Here is a 16,081-nt window from a genome sequence, read left to right as displayed (position 1 = left end):
TATTATATCTACGCTATAGTACCGGTAACAGTTCGTTCTCGGTCCTATTTCAATCTGTTAAAATATTCATAAATGAGAAAGAATAGGAAATTTTATACTACCGTTCCGGTCAAATTCTCCTGCTTGACATCCCGCACTCTCCCTCGTTCTCCTCTATAGCTAGTAGTTTTTTCTTAGGCATAGGGAAACTAGTAACAAGACATACCTTCCGCCCAACTGAACGTTATGTTACGTTGATTTGCGAGTGAGAGGGACGAAATGAAAATAATTAATTTCCCCAAGTGTGAAACGAACCCACAACCATCGCGTTTACTAACAAATATGTCCACAACGGCTTCCCAATAAATATATATGTACAAACCATAATACTAAATTATATATTTAAAAGGTATTTAAATCTTTTTCTGTAATCAGTCAGTATCTACATACAGTTTATTGTTAGCGATTAAATTTATATGTTGTTGTCTTGTTTGGAATAAACGATATAAATAGTCTTTCAATAAAAATGATTCATTTTGACTACTACAATTCTTTTTTTTTTTTAGCTTTACACTGTATCCCGCACATAGGGGGCAGGCAGAGGAATCCTAGTGCTACGTCACTTAATTTCCCAAGCACTGCCCATCTTCGAAACATTCCGTGTAGAGGGGTGAAACTCAATGTAGCAATTTCTCTCCTTACCAGAGTAAGTAAATGAAAAAGATTCTTCTCCCCGAGTAGGAATCGAACCTGAAAACCATACCGTTTTCAGTTAGACAGAGCGCCGCTGTGATTCACATTTTTTATAAGCAAAAAAATCTATTTAGTAGACACTGAAAATATAAGGGTTAATCACTGTTTACAACTTTACGCCCGCCTATTTTAAAACAGTATTGGGTAAATTAATGTATAATATTTAAAAAAAACATACACACAAAAGAAAGACAATCATTTTATATGTTATAAAAAATTTTGAAAATTTCATAAGAATATATGGTTTATTCAGCAAGAGTTACGAGTGCAGTTTCTAAGAGGAACAGGTTCGAGTCCCGTTATTTTAAAAATTTTATATATTTCCAAATATTTTAACAACTGTACTAGATAAATTTCCTCTTTAGATTTGAATCTACGATCATCGAACTCAATGGAATATTGCACTAATTGAATGACATTTCAGTGTTACTTATTAAGTTAAATGCAAATAAAAAAAACAACATATATACTGAAATATAGCTTTTAATCACTTTTAATAATAATGTTGATATTTACATAGCACTTAACTAAATACGAACGAATGTCTACAGTAAATATTGTAAAAACTGTACTTGTGTACTGCCATCAACAAAAAATAATGATACATCTAAAAAAATCACATTTTCTACAAAAGTCCTTCAATTATCTCATGAATAGAATACAAAGTTAAATCATGATTTCTAATTGTAAAAATTAAAAATCAAACTTATAAAGTCAAAATTTGTATAAAATCATTTTTTTTTAAAATAAAACAACCTACATAATAAAGAACTTTACGATGTACAATAATGTTGTAGGCGACAGGTGTTTGTTGCATTAGTGTCATTAGACTATGTATGAAGATTTAATTACAAATTTTAGTTGAAATATAACTTTCTATTACTTAAAGGAGTTTTCAATTGCCATAAGACACTTTTTCTTCCATTTTTGCTTATTATAGAAACATCAACACACCCTCGAGTGGGAATTGAACCCTCTTTACAGTCAAAACGTTCCAATGGTTGTCATATAGCCGCTATAACCAAATTATTTTTACTATAAATATTCATACAGAAAATATTGTCTAAACATTTAGTTAAAAATACATTAAAATAACGTATAACGTTGAACAAAACTCAACTTAAACTAAAAGAGACAATACAATTCATATAATTAAAGTACAATACAATTTCTATATAAATAAAGTAAAACATGGTTAAATAAGCACCTCAAATTTTATAATAAAGGTCGATATGCACCGAACAAAATAGTTTGCCGCTTATTGGTTTCTATAAAACCTATTGTATTAAGAAGATCAAACAATGTAATTAACATTTAATTCAACTATCAAATAAATTATTAAAATAGTAAAAAATGTCTTTGTTTTGTAGCTTCAAAAATGTTAATGACATATTTTACTTAAAATTTTAATTTTCGTCGTTAGCATAATTCTTTTTCCCGCATAGCATGGAAGGCAGAGGGAACCTAGTGTTAAGACACTCCGTGCCGTTCCTACAGTACCGTAAAATTTTTCGAGACATTATGTATTGAGTGGCGGAACTCAACGCCACGATTTCTCTTTACCTAAGCTATGAAATGAAAATAATTCATTTTCGCAAGTAGTAATTGAGTTCACAAAAGACAAGACTCGTATTTAAAAAATAATAATTGTCTGTACAGCCATAAATCAATTTTACTAGTAAAAGATAAATATTTCATTCATATTCTTTGTACTTCTAAATTAATTTATTTAGCTTCACGCTGCATCCCGCGCACAGCAGGGTAGGCAGAGGGAATTAAGACACTGCTTTCCCCATCCAATATGTGGCAGAAAATTAAAAACTTAAATTACTATACAAAAACAAAAAAATATTACAAAATAAATGGCATTATGGAATACGCTATTACAATATGTTAAAATATGTAGTAATTTGTAATTTTCATAGAGCATTCACCTTCTATAAATTTATATCTGTATATGTATGTATATTACTTTAACAGTTTTTGAGATGTGGTGCAAATCGACAGTTGTACAATAAATCACTAGGAACTATATCCATATGCGTAAATATCCATACAATTTCATACAAAATGATGTTTAAAAAATTATATTTACACTTTTGGGATATAGCTTAATCCCTTAAACAGAGAAAATACAGAATTCATCGTTTTTCGTCTAAATCCTTGACGAATCCAAACACAATGTGAATTTACATCAATCGGGATGAACCCGTGATCGCTGGTCAGAAAAGTTTAAATTAGTCTCAACAGACATATGGACATCTAAATCGTTTTACAATAATTGACATTAGTCTTCTAAATGTTAAAATTAAAAATGATTTGAGTTTGTAATTCTAAACTGATAATTGTATTCTAAAGATATTTGTATTATTTCAAAATGTTTGATTGCAGTTTTTTTTTATTTTATTGAATAATAGCTACACGCTATAGTGATAAATTTTCGAGACATTTCGCGCTGCGTAGCAGAACTCAACGCCACGCACATGTTTTGTTATCAAAGCGAGTGAAAGAAAATAATTTATCCCTCGACTTGGAATCGAACTCACAACGCCACAAAGGCTTTTATTTTTTTGTTAGTTTTTGGAATAATTTTTAATACAAGTCCATACGTCAAAAATCTATTCGTCATTTATAAAACAAAAGACACAAAACAAATGTTAAAGCAAAATAACAACTAAAATGATACTAACTTAGAAAAGAAGTTATATATTTTAGTACACGTAAGTATGCAATTATGATTTTACATTTCATTGAGAGTTAAAATTTCTTAAATATGAAGGTTTAATTCCAAAACGCTATAATTTAATTGCAGCTTGTGAACATTGGAATGAAAGAGCGGGGTTCAATCGCTTTATAGAAACTATTGACTCAATCAATAATTGAAAAGCGTCTAAACCATTCAGTCTCATTATAGAAATGTTAATTGATAAAACCGTATTATTATTGGAATCCAGCAAAGTTAGAAACGTGGAATTTATAAAGGAATGTCGAACAAATTTAGAATAATCAGTCTTGAAATCGATGAAGACGCCGCAGTTGGCAAGTAAATAGACAACTAAATCACTGTCCTATTCAAAGAAAACAATAAATACTTAACATATTCACGTATTGGTTGGTATACGTTTATTATAATTATAATGGCTTGCCTTCTACTTAACGAATGGTCCATTTTTACGCAATAGTAAAAAATCTAGCACAAGTTATTTACACGAGCACCGCAAAATAATCCCACTGCACGCATCGTTCTTTTCACTTCACTGTATCACTAAAAGCTCGTTGGCACTTTGATTGTCTGTTCGCGCAGCTATTACACTTCCGTGCCGTCCTCGCCTTCGTCTTCGAACAGTGGTTCGTTAGGACTCACTTCTGTGCTTGGCTTTTTCTTGGGCTTAGGGGGCGGTCGTGGAGGTATTTTGCCACTTCTCCCCATTGTCCCTGATTGATTTAACGATATATTACTTTCATTCTTTCTTGGATCATCTTTAGAAGGAGAAGTGACTTCATTGCTATCTGCTCTAGGATTTCTTCGAAGTGAGCCAGTTTCTGGTTTTCCCTTCCGACTTAAAGTGCTGTTGTCGGAAATTTGTAACTGAGCATCAGCGTTTCTATTGTCCATCACATTTACCATTTGTTTTCTGGGTTCCGGTTGTGGAGTCGATGTGTTTTTGGCTGTCCAACTCATCCTTGGACTTAGTGGCTCTTGTGGTCCGGGTGTCGACATCTGATTAGATAACTGGGAGCTAATGCTGTTTCTGGTAGGTGTGAATGGCTGTGGAACAGGAGATGGTGCTGGTTCTTGTTCTTCAATTGGCGCGTAGAAGACTGGATGAGGATTTTGGTATACAGTTGGAGTAGCTGGTAGCGGTCTATTTCTCATTGGGGAGAACTGTTGTTGCTCCAATCCAGCTTTATTGAGTGATAAAACTGAACTACCATCAGCTGTTGTGCGTAAACCCAAATTGTCATACAAAGGCTCTTGTGCTTCAGCACTAGGAAGTATTGCAGTGGATGCTGTGCTTGACCAAGATGGTATTCTCGGTCTTCTGGGAATTGTGACGTAACCTTGTCGTGGAGTCACTACTGGTGGGGTAATTGGTGCAGTGAAAGGAGACTGTGACCGAGAATATGGTAGAGTACGGAAGAGATTCTGATTGGTGGTCATACCGTAGATCGGTGAGTGAATTGGGCTTACAGGGTTTATTTGTAGTCTGCTTGTATCAGGGACAGTTGATGCATTACTCGCTGCAGGAGATATTTGTGGAGCTCTTGGTGGGAATGATAAAAGATCTGGTGGATATGCTCGCCCATCAGTGCGCCCGTATTCAACATTGAGTGCGTCTTGTGATCGTTTGCCATGTTGGTCAAACTCCAGTGATCTCTTTTCATCGTCGTTGTGAGCTGCAATAAAAAACACACATTACTACAAGAGTCAATACAATATTAATAAAGGAAAAAATTCCCTCAGTTCATACAAGTGTGCATAATTCAATTTCGATTTCATAAGTTTATGAAACATATGCAAATTACTTTGTAATATCATATTAAGATATTTAGATTCATTAAAATATATTTTTTTACTAAATACAACTTACCAAAAACAGAATCGTTGTCAAGCAAAGTTTTGTTTAATTCTGACATCTCCGTTGCACTACTGATAGACAGAGGTGCATCGTATCTCCTGGGTGGTTTGGTTACTGGATTCACTGCTGTTATAAGACTTTTCTCCATCTCTGGTATCACCGACCCTTCTATTAGAGCCTCTCCGTTAGAGTTCTCTTTTTTCTTTTCTGAACTACGCCTTCTACAGCAACAATAACAAAGGATGACTAATATTATTAGAAGAATCGCAGCAGCACATGAAACTCCGATTAAAACTGGTAGCATATTATTATCCATTCCAGGTGGTACAACTATGCCAGGAGGTGTGTGAGTTATTGCTAAAGTTAAACTCCTTTCTTCCACTCCACCTGCATTTTTGGCAACACATAAATATTCTCCATTATCATCGCTCACAGCATCAATAATTGTCAAGTTCACCCATTTACTATTTTCAATACTGCTCTGTGTTACATAATACTTTATTTCGCCCTGGTATCTGTAGGTGCCATCAATTATTTGGGCGTTTAAAACCCAATTTACTTCTGGTACAGGGTTTCCGTTAACTTGACAAGAAAGAGTGATGTTTGAATCTGACGACCTCAATGTAGTCTTGGTTGAAGGGTATACAATGCTTGGCCTGCAAGCAAAGTCATTAGAATCTAACTCTTTCCATAATTTATTGTGAACTTTGGCTGGTTCCGCACACGCTATTGGCGATGTGTATAGATTTTTACTGATTACCCAATTTCTAAAAGGTTGCAGATAGCAATCACACCTCCATGGATTGTCGTGAACGTCTAAATTAGATAAAGAAGTCAAAGCACTCAATGCATCCACTTTTAGGTGTTCCAATTTATTACCATCGAGACGTAAAATATTAAGTTTCGGCACATTCATAAACGTCTTCACACCTAATTGAACTATGCGATTGTTACTCAAATCCACTTTTTGCAAAAACGGTAGATTATTAAACAATCCATCCTCTAATTTCTCGATATGGTTGTCGTTAAGTAAAATCCATCTTATTTTCGCCGTTTCCCTAAACGTGTCCGCGTGTAACGTTTTGAGGTCGTTTTTCGATAAATCAAGTTCGATCATAATCGCGAGGCCGCTCAATCCGTTCTTGTGGATGGTTATAAGTTTACATTCCCTCAATATTAGCTTCTTTAAGTTAATCAACCTGACGTCTTCGAAGGCGTGCCTCGTGATTTCGTAGAGTTCGTTGTTTGTTAGGTCGAGTATTTGTATTTCAGTGCTAAGAGTCTTAGGTATGTCGTGGAAGTTTGAGTGTGAACAGTCGGCTTGTTTGTTCCCGCTGGCCCAGACGCATTTGCATTCTTGTGGGCAGTTTGCTGTGAAGTCAGCTGTGGCGAGTGACAGCCACAGGCTCATGGCCAGCAAGGAGTGCAGCATTCGAATTTCCATTATATATCTTTTGGAATCCTGCAACAACATAAAACGAATGTTAATTTTTGTTATCAAAAAAGTAAATTTCGTATGGAAAAAATATAGACTATGGTTGCATTAAAAAACTAAATAGTGCTAAGCTTTGTATCTTTGTTTTTTATTACTTTCTATAAAAAAGACAATTAAAATCAAGTATCCTTAAAAAAAGATTGTAAAAATGGAAACTACTGAATTAACGTTATTAATAATGTTACATTTACATTTCAATATCATGTGAAGTATGCATGAGCCCATGCTATATAAAATTATTTTTGCTATATGATATTAATTATATAATATAGCAAAAATTGTTTGTCGATAGCTATCAATTTATTGGAGCTATAACAATTACAATGCTATTTCAAGCTATTATAATAATAACATTTAATCTAAATAATTTACATAACCATTTAGTGTTGCTTTAACTGTGTACCTTTTTTTAGGATCACGCTATATGCTGCACAGCACAAGGTATGCAGGGGGAATCGAACCCACAACCTGTCGCGTTTACAAACGCGCGCTTGTGCTCTTTATCACGACTGGCTTCCAATTATATTTCAAACGAATAAAAATTTAAAGAAGTTCGTTTGAAAAGGATCTAAAATTCTCTCAAATCACGCTAATATATTTGATTGAAACTTTAAGTTGAGCTTTCAAATTGAGACAAGGAATTTTATACCCATAAAGGGGTTGTCGTATACCACGTCTTTACTTAGATGCATTTAAAAACGTTACAGCTTTACATACTGTATTCGTGTTCCGAAAGCGTTAATTGCAATAATACTTAAAATAGATGTTTACATTGTGTAATAGCCTGGCGGGTCGTTTACTTTGAAAATAAGCTTAAGGAACATAGATAAAGTGGTATAACTTTAAAAAATGTATTCTAATATAAAAACATATATTAATTAAAGATTTTAGTCCAAGGTTAGTTTGATTTTATTTATGTAGTCTGTGTTTTTTATGTCCTATTAATAAACGACGTACGTACATACATATGTATATGACGTAATTTTTGGCTTAGTACACAGAAGGGGCTGAAATCTTTTAAAATCTTTGCCCATTTTCTTCCCATTTTTCGAGACATTGCGTGTTGAGTGAGACTGTCTCAACTCTCAATTCAACGCAGCTTTTTGTCTTGTTACCAAAGCCATGAAATGAAAATAATTCATTCTTCGGAGTAGAAATTGAACCCACAATCATCGCGTTTACATTTGAACACGACGGCCTCTAATTTTTATGTAATTTTCTATTTAAAATTTAAATAGTCTATTTTACCACAAGACTATAACCAGATGTAAAGTTACATTCAGATAAACACACCATCATAAACTATCAGGCGATGGGAGGAGTGTCGAAAGGTTTTTTCTTACTTCGGGAACATGTTTATTATAAATCACAGTCACTGTTTACACGCGGCGATGTTTCAATCAGTGTGGACGCGTCTTTATTTTTTGGTTGAAAATATCTGTTTTTCATCTCGATTTGATTAATGTTTTATTTCAGTTAATATGCAAAAATTGGAATTTATGAATGCCTTTTACGGTCCGGTGAAACTGTGGCGTTGCTTCCGTGGTCAAATGAGAAAATAATTTTCATTTGAGTTGCGTATGACAAATTCTCAGTGACCCTAACTCCGACCACAGGAAGAGTGGAAAATCATTAATGATGTAATATTATCTAATAAAGACTAAGAAAGACTATAGTCTGCTTGGGTAAAGTCGAATTTTATCCAGGAGGACTTTAATCTTCCTTAGAAATTACTTATATTCGAATCAGTTGCATTTTCATTCATTCTCTTCAGCTTTGTATTATAAGAATAGATAATTTTTTTGTATGTTATGTCTTGTTATTACAAATTGCATATTAATAAATATGTTACGCATATAGCAGTGTAGGCAGAAATAATCTAATCTAATGTACTCCTTTCCCCTATAAATTTCCCAATTTTCGAGACATTACTTTAGTGGCGGAATTCAACACCGTATTTTTAATCGATCGATTATTTTTAATCCAAGTTGGAATCGGAACCTCATCGTTTACAGCCAGACGTTGCGCTGCTGCGGCAAGACGGCCTCACACTCAAGCTCAGTTGTTTTATTTGTAGAGCTGAGTTATCAATAGTGTTAATGCAGAACTCCCCAAGTGTCGATATAATTCACACACACCCTTTCATCCCGCAGCACATTGCGCGACACTCATTACACGTCCGTTTTTAATTAAATTCGTCAAATTTCAAGGGAAATACGAATATATTCTGACGCTTTGTATAATTTTTACACTTACATACATGACAACGATAATTTGGTAGTTGTATGCAAAATGAATTTTAAAAAGAAAAATATTTATTTTATTAACGTATCATTGAAAAGGCAGTTTCTTAATATTATATGTATTTTGCATTATTTTAAGCTTAACGCTGTATCCCGCACGTAGCAAAGGTGAATATTTAATCAGGTCAATATTAAATCAACATTTCGAGAAAAATAACTTAGGTAGTTTATATAGGTTCTAGATATAAAAGTTAAATTTATTTGCAGTGTTTAAAGATAAATATTTGATTACCTTAAACAAGAAACAATTTCGTACTCTTCGATAAGCTACTGAATGCGTCGTTGAGTTCCGCTAACCCGTAGCGCCTCGAATTTTGGCAGAAAGTGAAGGAAAATCTTGACACTAGGTTCCCTCTACGTACCCTACTATATGCGAGTTAAAGCGTGAACTTAAAAAAATATACTTAAAAAAACATATAAATCTTTCACTACATATTACCTAGTAACATATAAATCTTTCACTACATATTACCTAGTAAGAATACAAACGAGGCTCACAAAATAGGCGTTTGATTTGACAGTCTGAGTAAAAAGCTCGTTAGGGGTAGTTTACGATAATAATGTTAAATGCGACGACGGCGACGCGTGAACAGAGCAATTCGACCTAAGTGCGTTCCGCTGTGTGCTCTTTACATGTCGTCGTGTTGAGTTTAGTGCGAGTTGAAAGGTAAAATGAATATTATCCTTTTTTTTTCTTCACACTGTATCCCGTACATAGCAATGTAGACACAGGGAACCTGTATATAAGACTACGTTCCCCGCCCCCTTAGCCCCCTTAGCCCCCCCGAATTTATACATAGCTTAATGAGAGACGAAACTCAACGGAACGATTTGTGTTGTTACCAAAGCTAAAAAAAAATAACACCCCAAATTTTATAAATTTTTAGTTAGACGCATGCAACGACTGTTTCATTACAAAATCTATATTAAGTTTTATGCAAAATATACTAAAATAATCAAGTATGTAAATCGCTACCGCTTATGACATGTACAGATCTAATATACGTAGTGCGCGTAACGCTCTCTTTCTACGTACGGGTACGTAACGTAATGTCGTAATTCCGAGTCGCGTTATTGGGACAGGCAATGGTATTTATTACAATACAATATACTTTATTGCACATAAAAATTTTACAAAAATTATATACAAAATACATTGAAACACATGTACAATAAGGCGGCCTTATCGCTTAAAGCGATCTCTTCCAGGCAACCTTTGGTCGTTGGAGTTGTATAAAAAAGATGGTGGGTGGTGCATTAAATTGCAGGACATTGTTTAATAGTAGAAATAAAAATAAAATACATATACATATATATGTATATATATACTACAAATAAATATTTATATAAATAAATATAATAATAAACAATAAATAACATATATATATATATACATATAAATCATAGATATAATATTTATACATTTCTAAAAAGTATTTTGAAAAGTAAAAGTATAAAACAAAGGCTAAATTAAATATTCATATAGTGGTTTTTAAGTGAAGTTTTAAATTTTTGTAAGGTTTTGGCATGCCTGACCTCAATTGGTAAGGAATTCCATAGTCGGGCAGCTTTAATAGTGAAGGAGTTAGTCAGAAAAGAAGAAGAGTGAGGAGGAATTTCAAGTAATAGATTTTTCTGGGAACGTAGGGAAAGTGAGTGAACATCATGTAGAAACCTGAATTGTTTCTTCAGATAAGGAGGAGTAGAAGGATTAAACAGCACGGAATAGAGAAGATGAAGTATATGAGTATTCCTGCGAAAGCGGATAGGGAGCCACTTGAGCTTATCACGAAATTCAGAAATATGATCATATTTACGTATACCAAATATGAACCTAATGCAAAGGTTTTGAAGTCGCTCAAGTTTATTCAGTTGCTCCTCTTTAATGTCGAGATAACAAATATCAGCATAATCGAGAATTGGTAATAGGAGTGAGTTTGCCAGCGCAATTTTGGTAGGTATTGGTAGGAAATTGCGCAGCCTACGCAGAGATGCAGAAGCAGCATAAATCTTTTTACTTATCTCTCCTATTTGGGGTTCCCAAGACAAATGCTTATCAATAACTACACCCAAATTCCTAACAGATTCCCTAAATGGAATGGAAGTTCCATCGATCATTATAGTGGGCATATGTGCTAAGTCAATTTTCGACAGTATTCTAGGACTACCGATAACAATTGCTTGACTCTTTAAAGGATTTATAGTAAGTCCAAAATGTTTGCTCCAAACTGAAATTTGCTCAAGATCGTTATTAATGTTCTGGATGGTATTGGGTAGGTCAGTGAGAGTACCTTGTGAGTAGATTTGTAAGTCGTCTGCATACAGGTGATAGAGAGAAGAAATTTTAAGACAGATGGTATTAATAAAAATTGAAAAAAGGAGAGGGGACAACACGCCACCTTGTGGGACGCCAGCACTAGTGAAAGACCATTCAGAATATGAATCATCTATTCGAATGCGCTGTCGGCGTCCGCACAAGTAAGAACGAAACCAATCAATTACCTCAGGAGATATGTTAAGAGAAGTCAGTGATGCAAGTAAAATGTCAAAATCAACAGTGCCGAAGGCATTACTAAAATCTAATAATGTCAGCACCGTTATCTTCCGATCATCCATGCCATGTCTGATGTCATCGGTGATCTTGACTAGAGCAGTAGTCGTACTATGACCATGGCGAAAGCCGGACTGTAAGGAGTTTAGGAAATTGTGTTTTGAAAGGAATGTGCTTAGTTGTTTATGTACAAGGCGTTCTAGCACTTTAGATAACAATGGAAGGATAGAAATCGGACGATAATCGGAAAAGGAAGACGGATTAGATTTTTTTGGTAATGGGAGAATTTGGGCATCTTTCCAAATGGAAGGGAAATCACCGTGGAGAATGGAACGATTTAAAATGGATGTAATTACAGGAGCTAATAGATCTATTATAGGAATGATCATTTTACGACTAATGCAGTCAGCGCCGACTGCACCCGACTTAATAGCGATAATATTTCTCTTAACATCACATACAGTGAATTGACTAAATTTAAAAGGAGGAGTCTGTGGAGCGGGTAAAGAGGAAAGATCAATTAATGTTTTCAATTTATTCGTACTATCGATTGTACTAGAAGAAGTGAAATGTTGATTAAGAGAATTTAAATCTAAATTTGTTGGATTAACTGTATGTTTTGTTTTACCGACTCCAAGGGATTTAAGAAATTTCCAGACTTTAGCTGGATCATCTTCTTCGATTACTGATTTATAGATATGGCGTCGTTGACTATCTCTACAAACCCTGTTGCAGCGATTACGAGCTCTCACATATTTATTTCTATTTGCCTCACTTCCGTCAGAAATATATTTACTCTTAGCGGTATGTTTTTTTTCCTGCAGTTTCTTTATGTCCGCAGTAAGCCATGGTGCAGGAAGATGTTTAATTCTAACCGGTCGGACTGGTGCATGAGTATCATAAAGAGTTATTAAAAAAGAATTAAAAATAGTAATTTGTTCATCTACTGTTCGAGCATTATCAATGACAGTCCAGTCAATTTTACTGGCATCTTCAGTTAACCGCTCCGAATCCATACCTCCAAAATTGCGCTGCAGAAGAATTCTTGATTTTGCTTTAGGAGGTCTAACTTTGTAAGATACGTAAAGAAGATCATGATAGGAGAATGCTAGCGCAGGACATTGGCCATGCCTCGCGACATGGTCAATGGAAGATACTAAAATTAAATCAAGAAGAGAAGGATTAGAATGTGGAAAGTGATGAGTTGGTGCTAGAGGTAAAATGTTTAAATTAGTTGAATTTACTAAACTTTGTAAACGAGACGCTCGAATATCGTTTTTAAAAAGACAAGTGTTAAAGTCTCCCATTATCAAAGTATGCTCATAAGAGGGCATAAATTGATCGACCAGGATTTCAAATGACGAGAAATAGTCAACTGTAAGGTTAGGACTGTAAAAAACCCCAAGAAGTAGTTTGGCATGATTTAATATCACTTCGATAAATAAATGTTCCGCATATGCGTTGTCCTGTGGTATTAACTTATACATATATGTATGTATATTATACTAGTCGGCGCCCGTAGCTTTGTTTATGTGGACCTTAGACAAAATATTCTTTTTTTCTTTACGCTGTTTCATACACATAGCTGTTTAGGCAGGAGGAAAATGGAAACCCGTTATTCTCGAAATGAATGAATTCTCTAGGAAGTCGAAATGTTGGTAAGTTAGGGAGTGCAGGAAAACTCTAAAGGAAGATTTATCGAAATTCCTTCGGGATCTCTATCTTTGGGGTCGTAGCGGAGAGGGGCCATAAGCGAGTAACTATACTTTACCACCACTTATCTCGCAATGCACGCAATACACGCATCCAGAATTAAGCGGAAAGTATGCGTGAACAGAAGTGTCTTCATGGAAATGGAGAGAATTAAGTAGGTCCCTTCTGCCGAAAAAAATGCATTTATAACAAGGCGTCTCACTCAAAGGACTTCTGAATCTTACGCTATGATTGATCCCGCATGTGAGGGTTACGAACAAACATTGTATAGATACGCCTTTTTCTATTAAAGATAGAAAATATTATGCTTCATAACGAAAAATAAATGAAGCTTTCCTTTTATCGTGTCCATGTATATCGTGTAGCTATTTGATATTAGTTGTATAAACATTTATTTTATTTATAAAAGTCACTAAGAGTTGTGGTATATTAAAGCCTCGATAAATGGACAATGCAACATGACTATATTTTTTTAATTAGAGTTGTTGTGGTTAGCGCGTTCCACCAAACAAACTCCTCAGCTCTACATTAATATATCTTGTATCTAACAAGATATGTAGTTGTTGATTTAATTTTTATTATTATTTTTAATTTAAACCTTTAATTTATATTTAAACCTAAAATTTTATGTTTAAGGTCTAACATTATTAAAAAATAATAATACATACCATATAGCAGAATTATAGTTTAGATTTAGGGACTAAAATAACAATAAAATAAAATATTATTTAATTTTAAAATATTATATATTGTTTTTCTATAATGTATATTTTACATTATCTACTTAATAAATAAATATCTCCATAATGTCATCGTTCGTTACATTATACTAAAGTAATTGCCTCTCTCGTGTTTTCTTTTACTCTTTTTAAAAGGTCGCATTGAATTAACCTCTCAGTTGATTTTCAAAACGAAAGTTTTACATGGATATAATTGCTCCAAATGTCAAAATAGATATTCTGTTCCTTGTGTTCTGTACCTAATTTTAGAGACATTACGTATAGTGGCGGAAGTCAACGCCGCGTGAATATAGAGGTACTTGTGTATATCTTTCGATTAGAAATGTGACAGTTGTAAATTAAATACTCACACGGGGAATGAAATATTTTCATTTTCATAACGACGTTGATATCTGCTATATGTTGGTATATGTCTTGAAAAGTTGTGTGGAAATTAGGGAACGGAGTGTCTTATTGTTTCCTCTGGCCAACTTGCCTTTCCTGCATATACTTAGTAGTGTTATGCGTAATAAAGAGTAAAAAATAAGAAGTTACTTTCGAAAATTAAAATTCTGTTATTCATATTAAACAAAAAAAATATTTTATGCATAAACTTAATAAACAAGTATTCTTATCCACATTAATCTAGTACCTAAGTTAAGTTCTTATTAAGGAGGTTAAATGAATCAACAGTCACTTGGAACTCTTTAAGACAATTGCTACAGACTGATACATACCACCAGTTTATATGTTTTATAGGTATAGGTATAGCAGAGAGAACCTAATGCTAAGACACACTGTTACCCATGGACCGCCGCGCCGGTAGACATTGCCACCAATAATAGAGCCACGCCGAGCCATGTTCCAGAGCAAGGAAATGAGAATATTTAATTCCGCCGAGTAAATTTGAACTCACAACAGTTGCCTTTACATTCAGTAAACTTGTAGCACTTGATTTCCACATTTATATGTATTGTTCTAGTTTCCCAAGATCATTTAACATATGTATCTAAATAGAACTCCATTCTCACATTATCGCGTTGGTTGTACAAAATCAAATAGCGCGAGTTATTAGATCTGTTAACGTTGTACGTTGTAAATAATGAAATATTTTAGTAATTGGAGTATATTTGAGGTCGGTACCGTCCAGAGTAATCTTTTAAAAATAATAGTTTTTTTTGTTTTTGTGGTCTTGGTTTACAGTCCGACAGTTGTTGTCGATGCAACGGCTTTGAGGTCGATTCCCTCACGCCTGGAATCCATAGTACGCGGAGTAATTGCGTAACAAACGTAGCGAAGACACAAACATCCAAATTAAGAACCTCTTTATATATAAAGTCGGTTAAAAATTAAACTAAGCTCGACAGCACATTATATCTGAAAAAGCAACAATTTTGCAATTTTCATACAACCAAGTCAAATCCCAAACTCCAAGTCTACTCTATAATGCAGTGTTTTAACCTCATTAACGCCGTCCAGTTAAATTTAACTAAAAAAGTTAAACTAAACTGTGCTTCATAAATAAAATATATCTAATCATTTTGTTTCAAAGTGACTTGTTGTTTTTGTTTAGGATGAGCACTAATTAGTCTCATTGAAGCGTTGTTAGTGTGCAATTATGCAGGCCAATAGATGTGGTGAATTAAATAGTGTATCCTGTGTTTATTATACAACTAGCGAACTAAACGCTGCTTCGCCCGCTTCAAAGTGTTGTTGTTTTAGTAAATTATGCTATGCTATTCTGATGTATGTTACTGTAAAATTTCATTTAATTCAGTCTTTTCAATTTTTCTGTAAAAGTGGAACAAACATCCATCCTCTCAAACTCCACGTTTTTATTATTAGTAGGATATACAGCATACATTACGCTACAAAAGTACGGCGGGACAGCGTGAACTAAATGTTCATTATAGTAAACGTGATGTTCGTTATAGATATAAATAATTTCTCTTTTAGAACGCGCTAATCTAAATACTATTTGGATCAAA

At 34.0% G+C, this 16,081-nt stretch overlaps 1 protein-coding gene and 1 long non-coding RNA gene across 2 annotated transcripts in view; both read right to left on the bottom strand.

Annotated features, from left to right (window-relative positions):
* LOC146533217 (uncharacterized) overlaps window positions 1-16,081 on the bottom strand; it is a 316,872-nt gene that overhangs the window by 19,529 nt on the left and 281,262 nt on the right. The window lies entirely within an intron of this gene.
* kek5 (leucine-rich repeat, immunoglobulin-like domain-containing kekkon 5 protein) overlaps window positions 1,200-16,081 on the bottom strand; it is a 178,851-nt gene continuing 163,969 nt past the window's right edge. Inside the window, exons 3-4 of the mRNA XM_085196167.1 lie at window positions 5,325-6,774; window positions 1,200-5,130 (exon numbers count right to left, since the gene is read on the bottom strand). Of these exons, the coding sequence (XP_085052293.1) occupies window positions 4,040-5,130; window positions 5,325-6,756 (2,523 nt within the window). The 5' untranslated portion in view covers window positions 6,757-6,774 and the 3' untranslated portion in view covers window positions 1,200-4,039. The remainder of the gene's footprint in view (window positions 5,131-5,324; window positions 6,775-16,081) is intronic.

This window comes from Heliconius melpomene, chromosome 13 (genome assembly GCF_056956725.1).
Source record: "Heliconius melpomene rosina isolate 202511_hmr_F chromosome 13, ASM5695672v1, whole genome shotgun sequence".
In the NCBI taxonomy this organism is placed as follows: Eukaryota; Metazoa; Arthropoda; class Insecta; order Lepidoptera; family Nymphalidae; genus Heliconius; species Heliconius melpomene.
The sequence above is the reverse complement of the archived record's forward strand: the minus strand, read 5'-3'. Positions and strand labels throughout refer to the sequence as shown.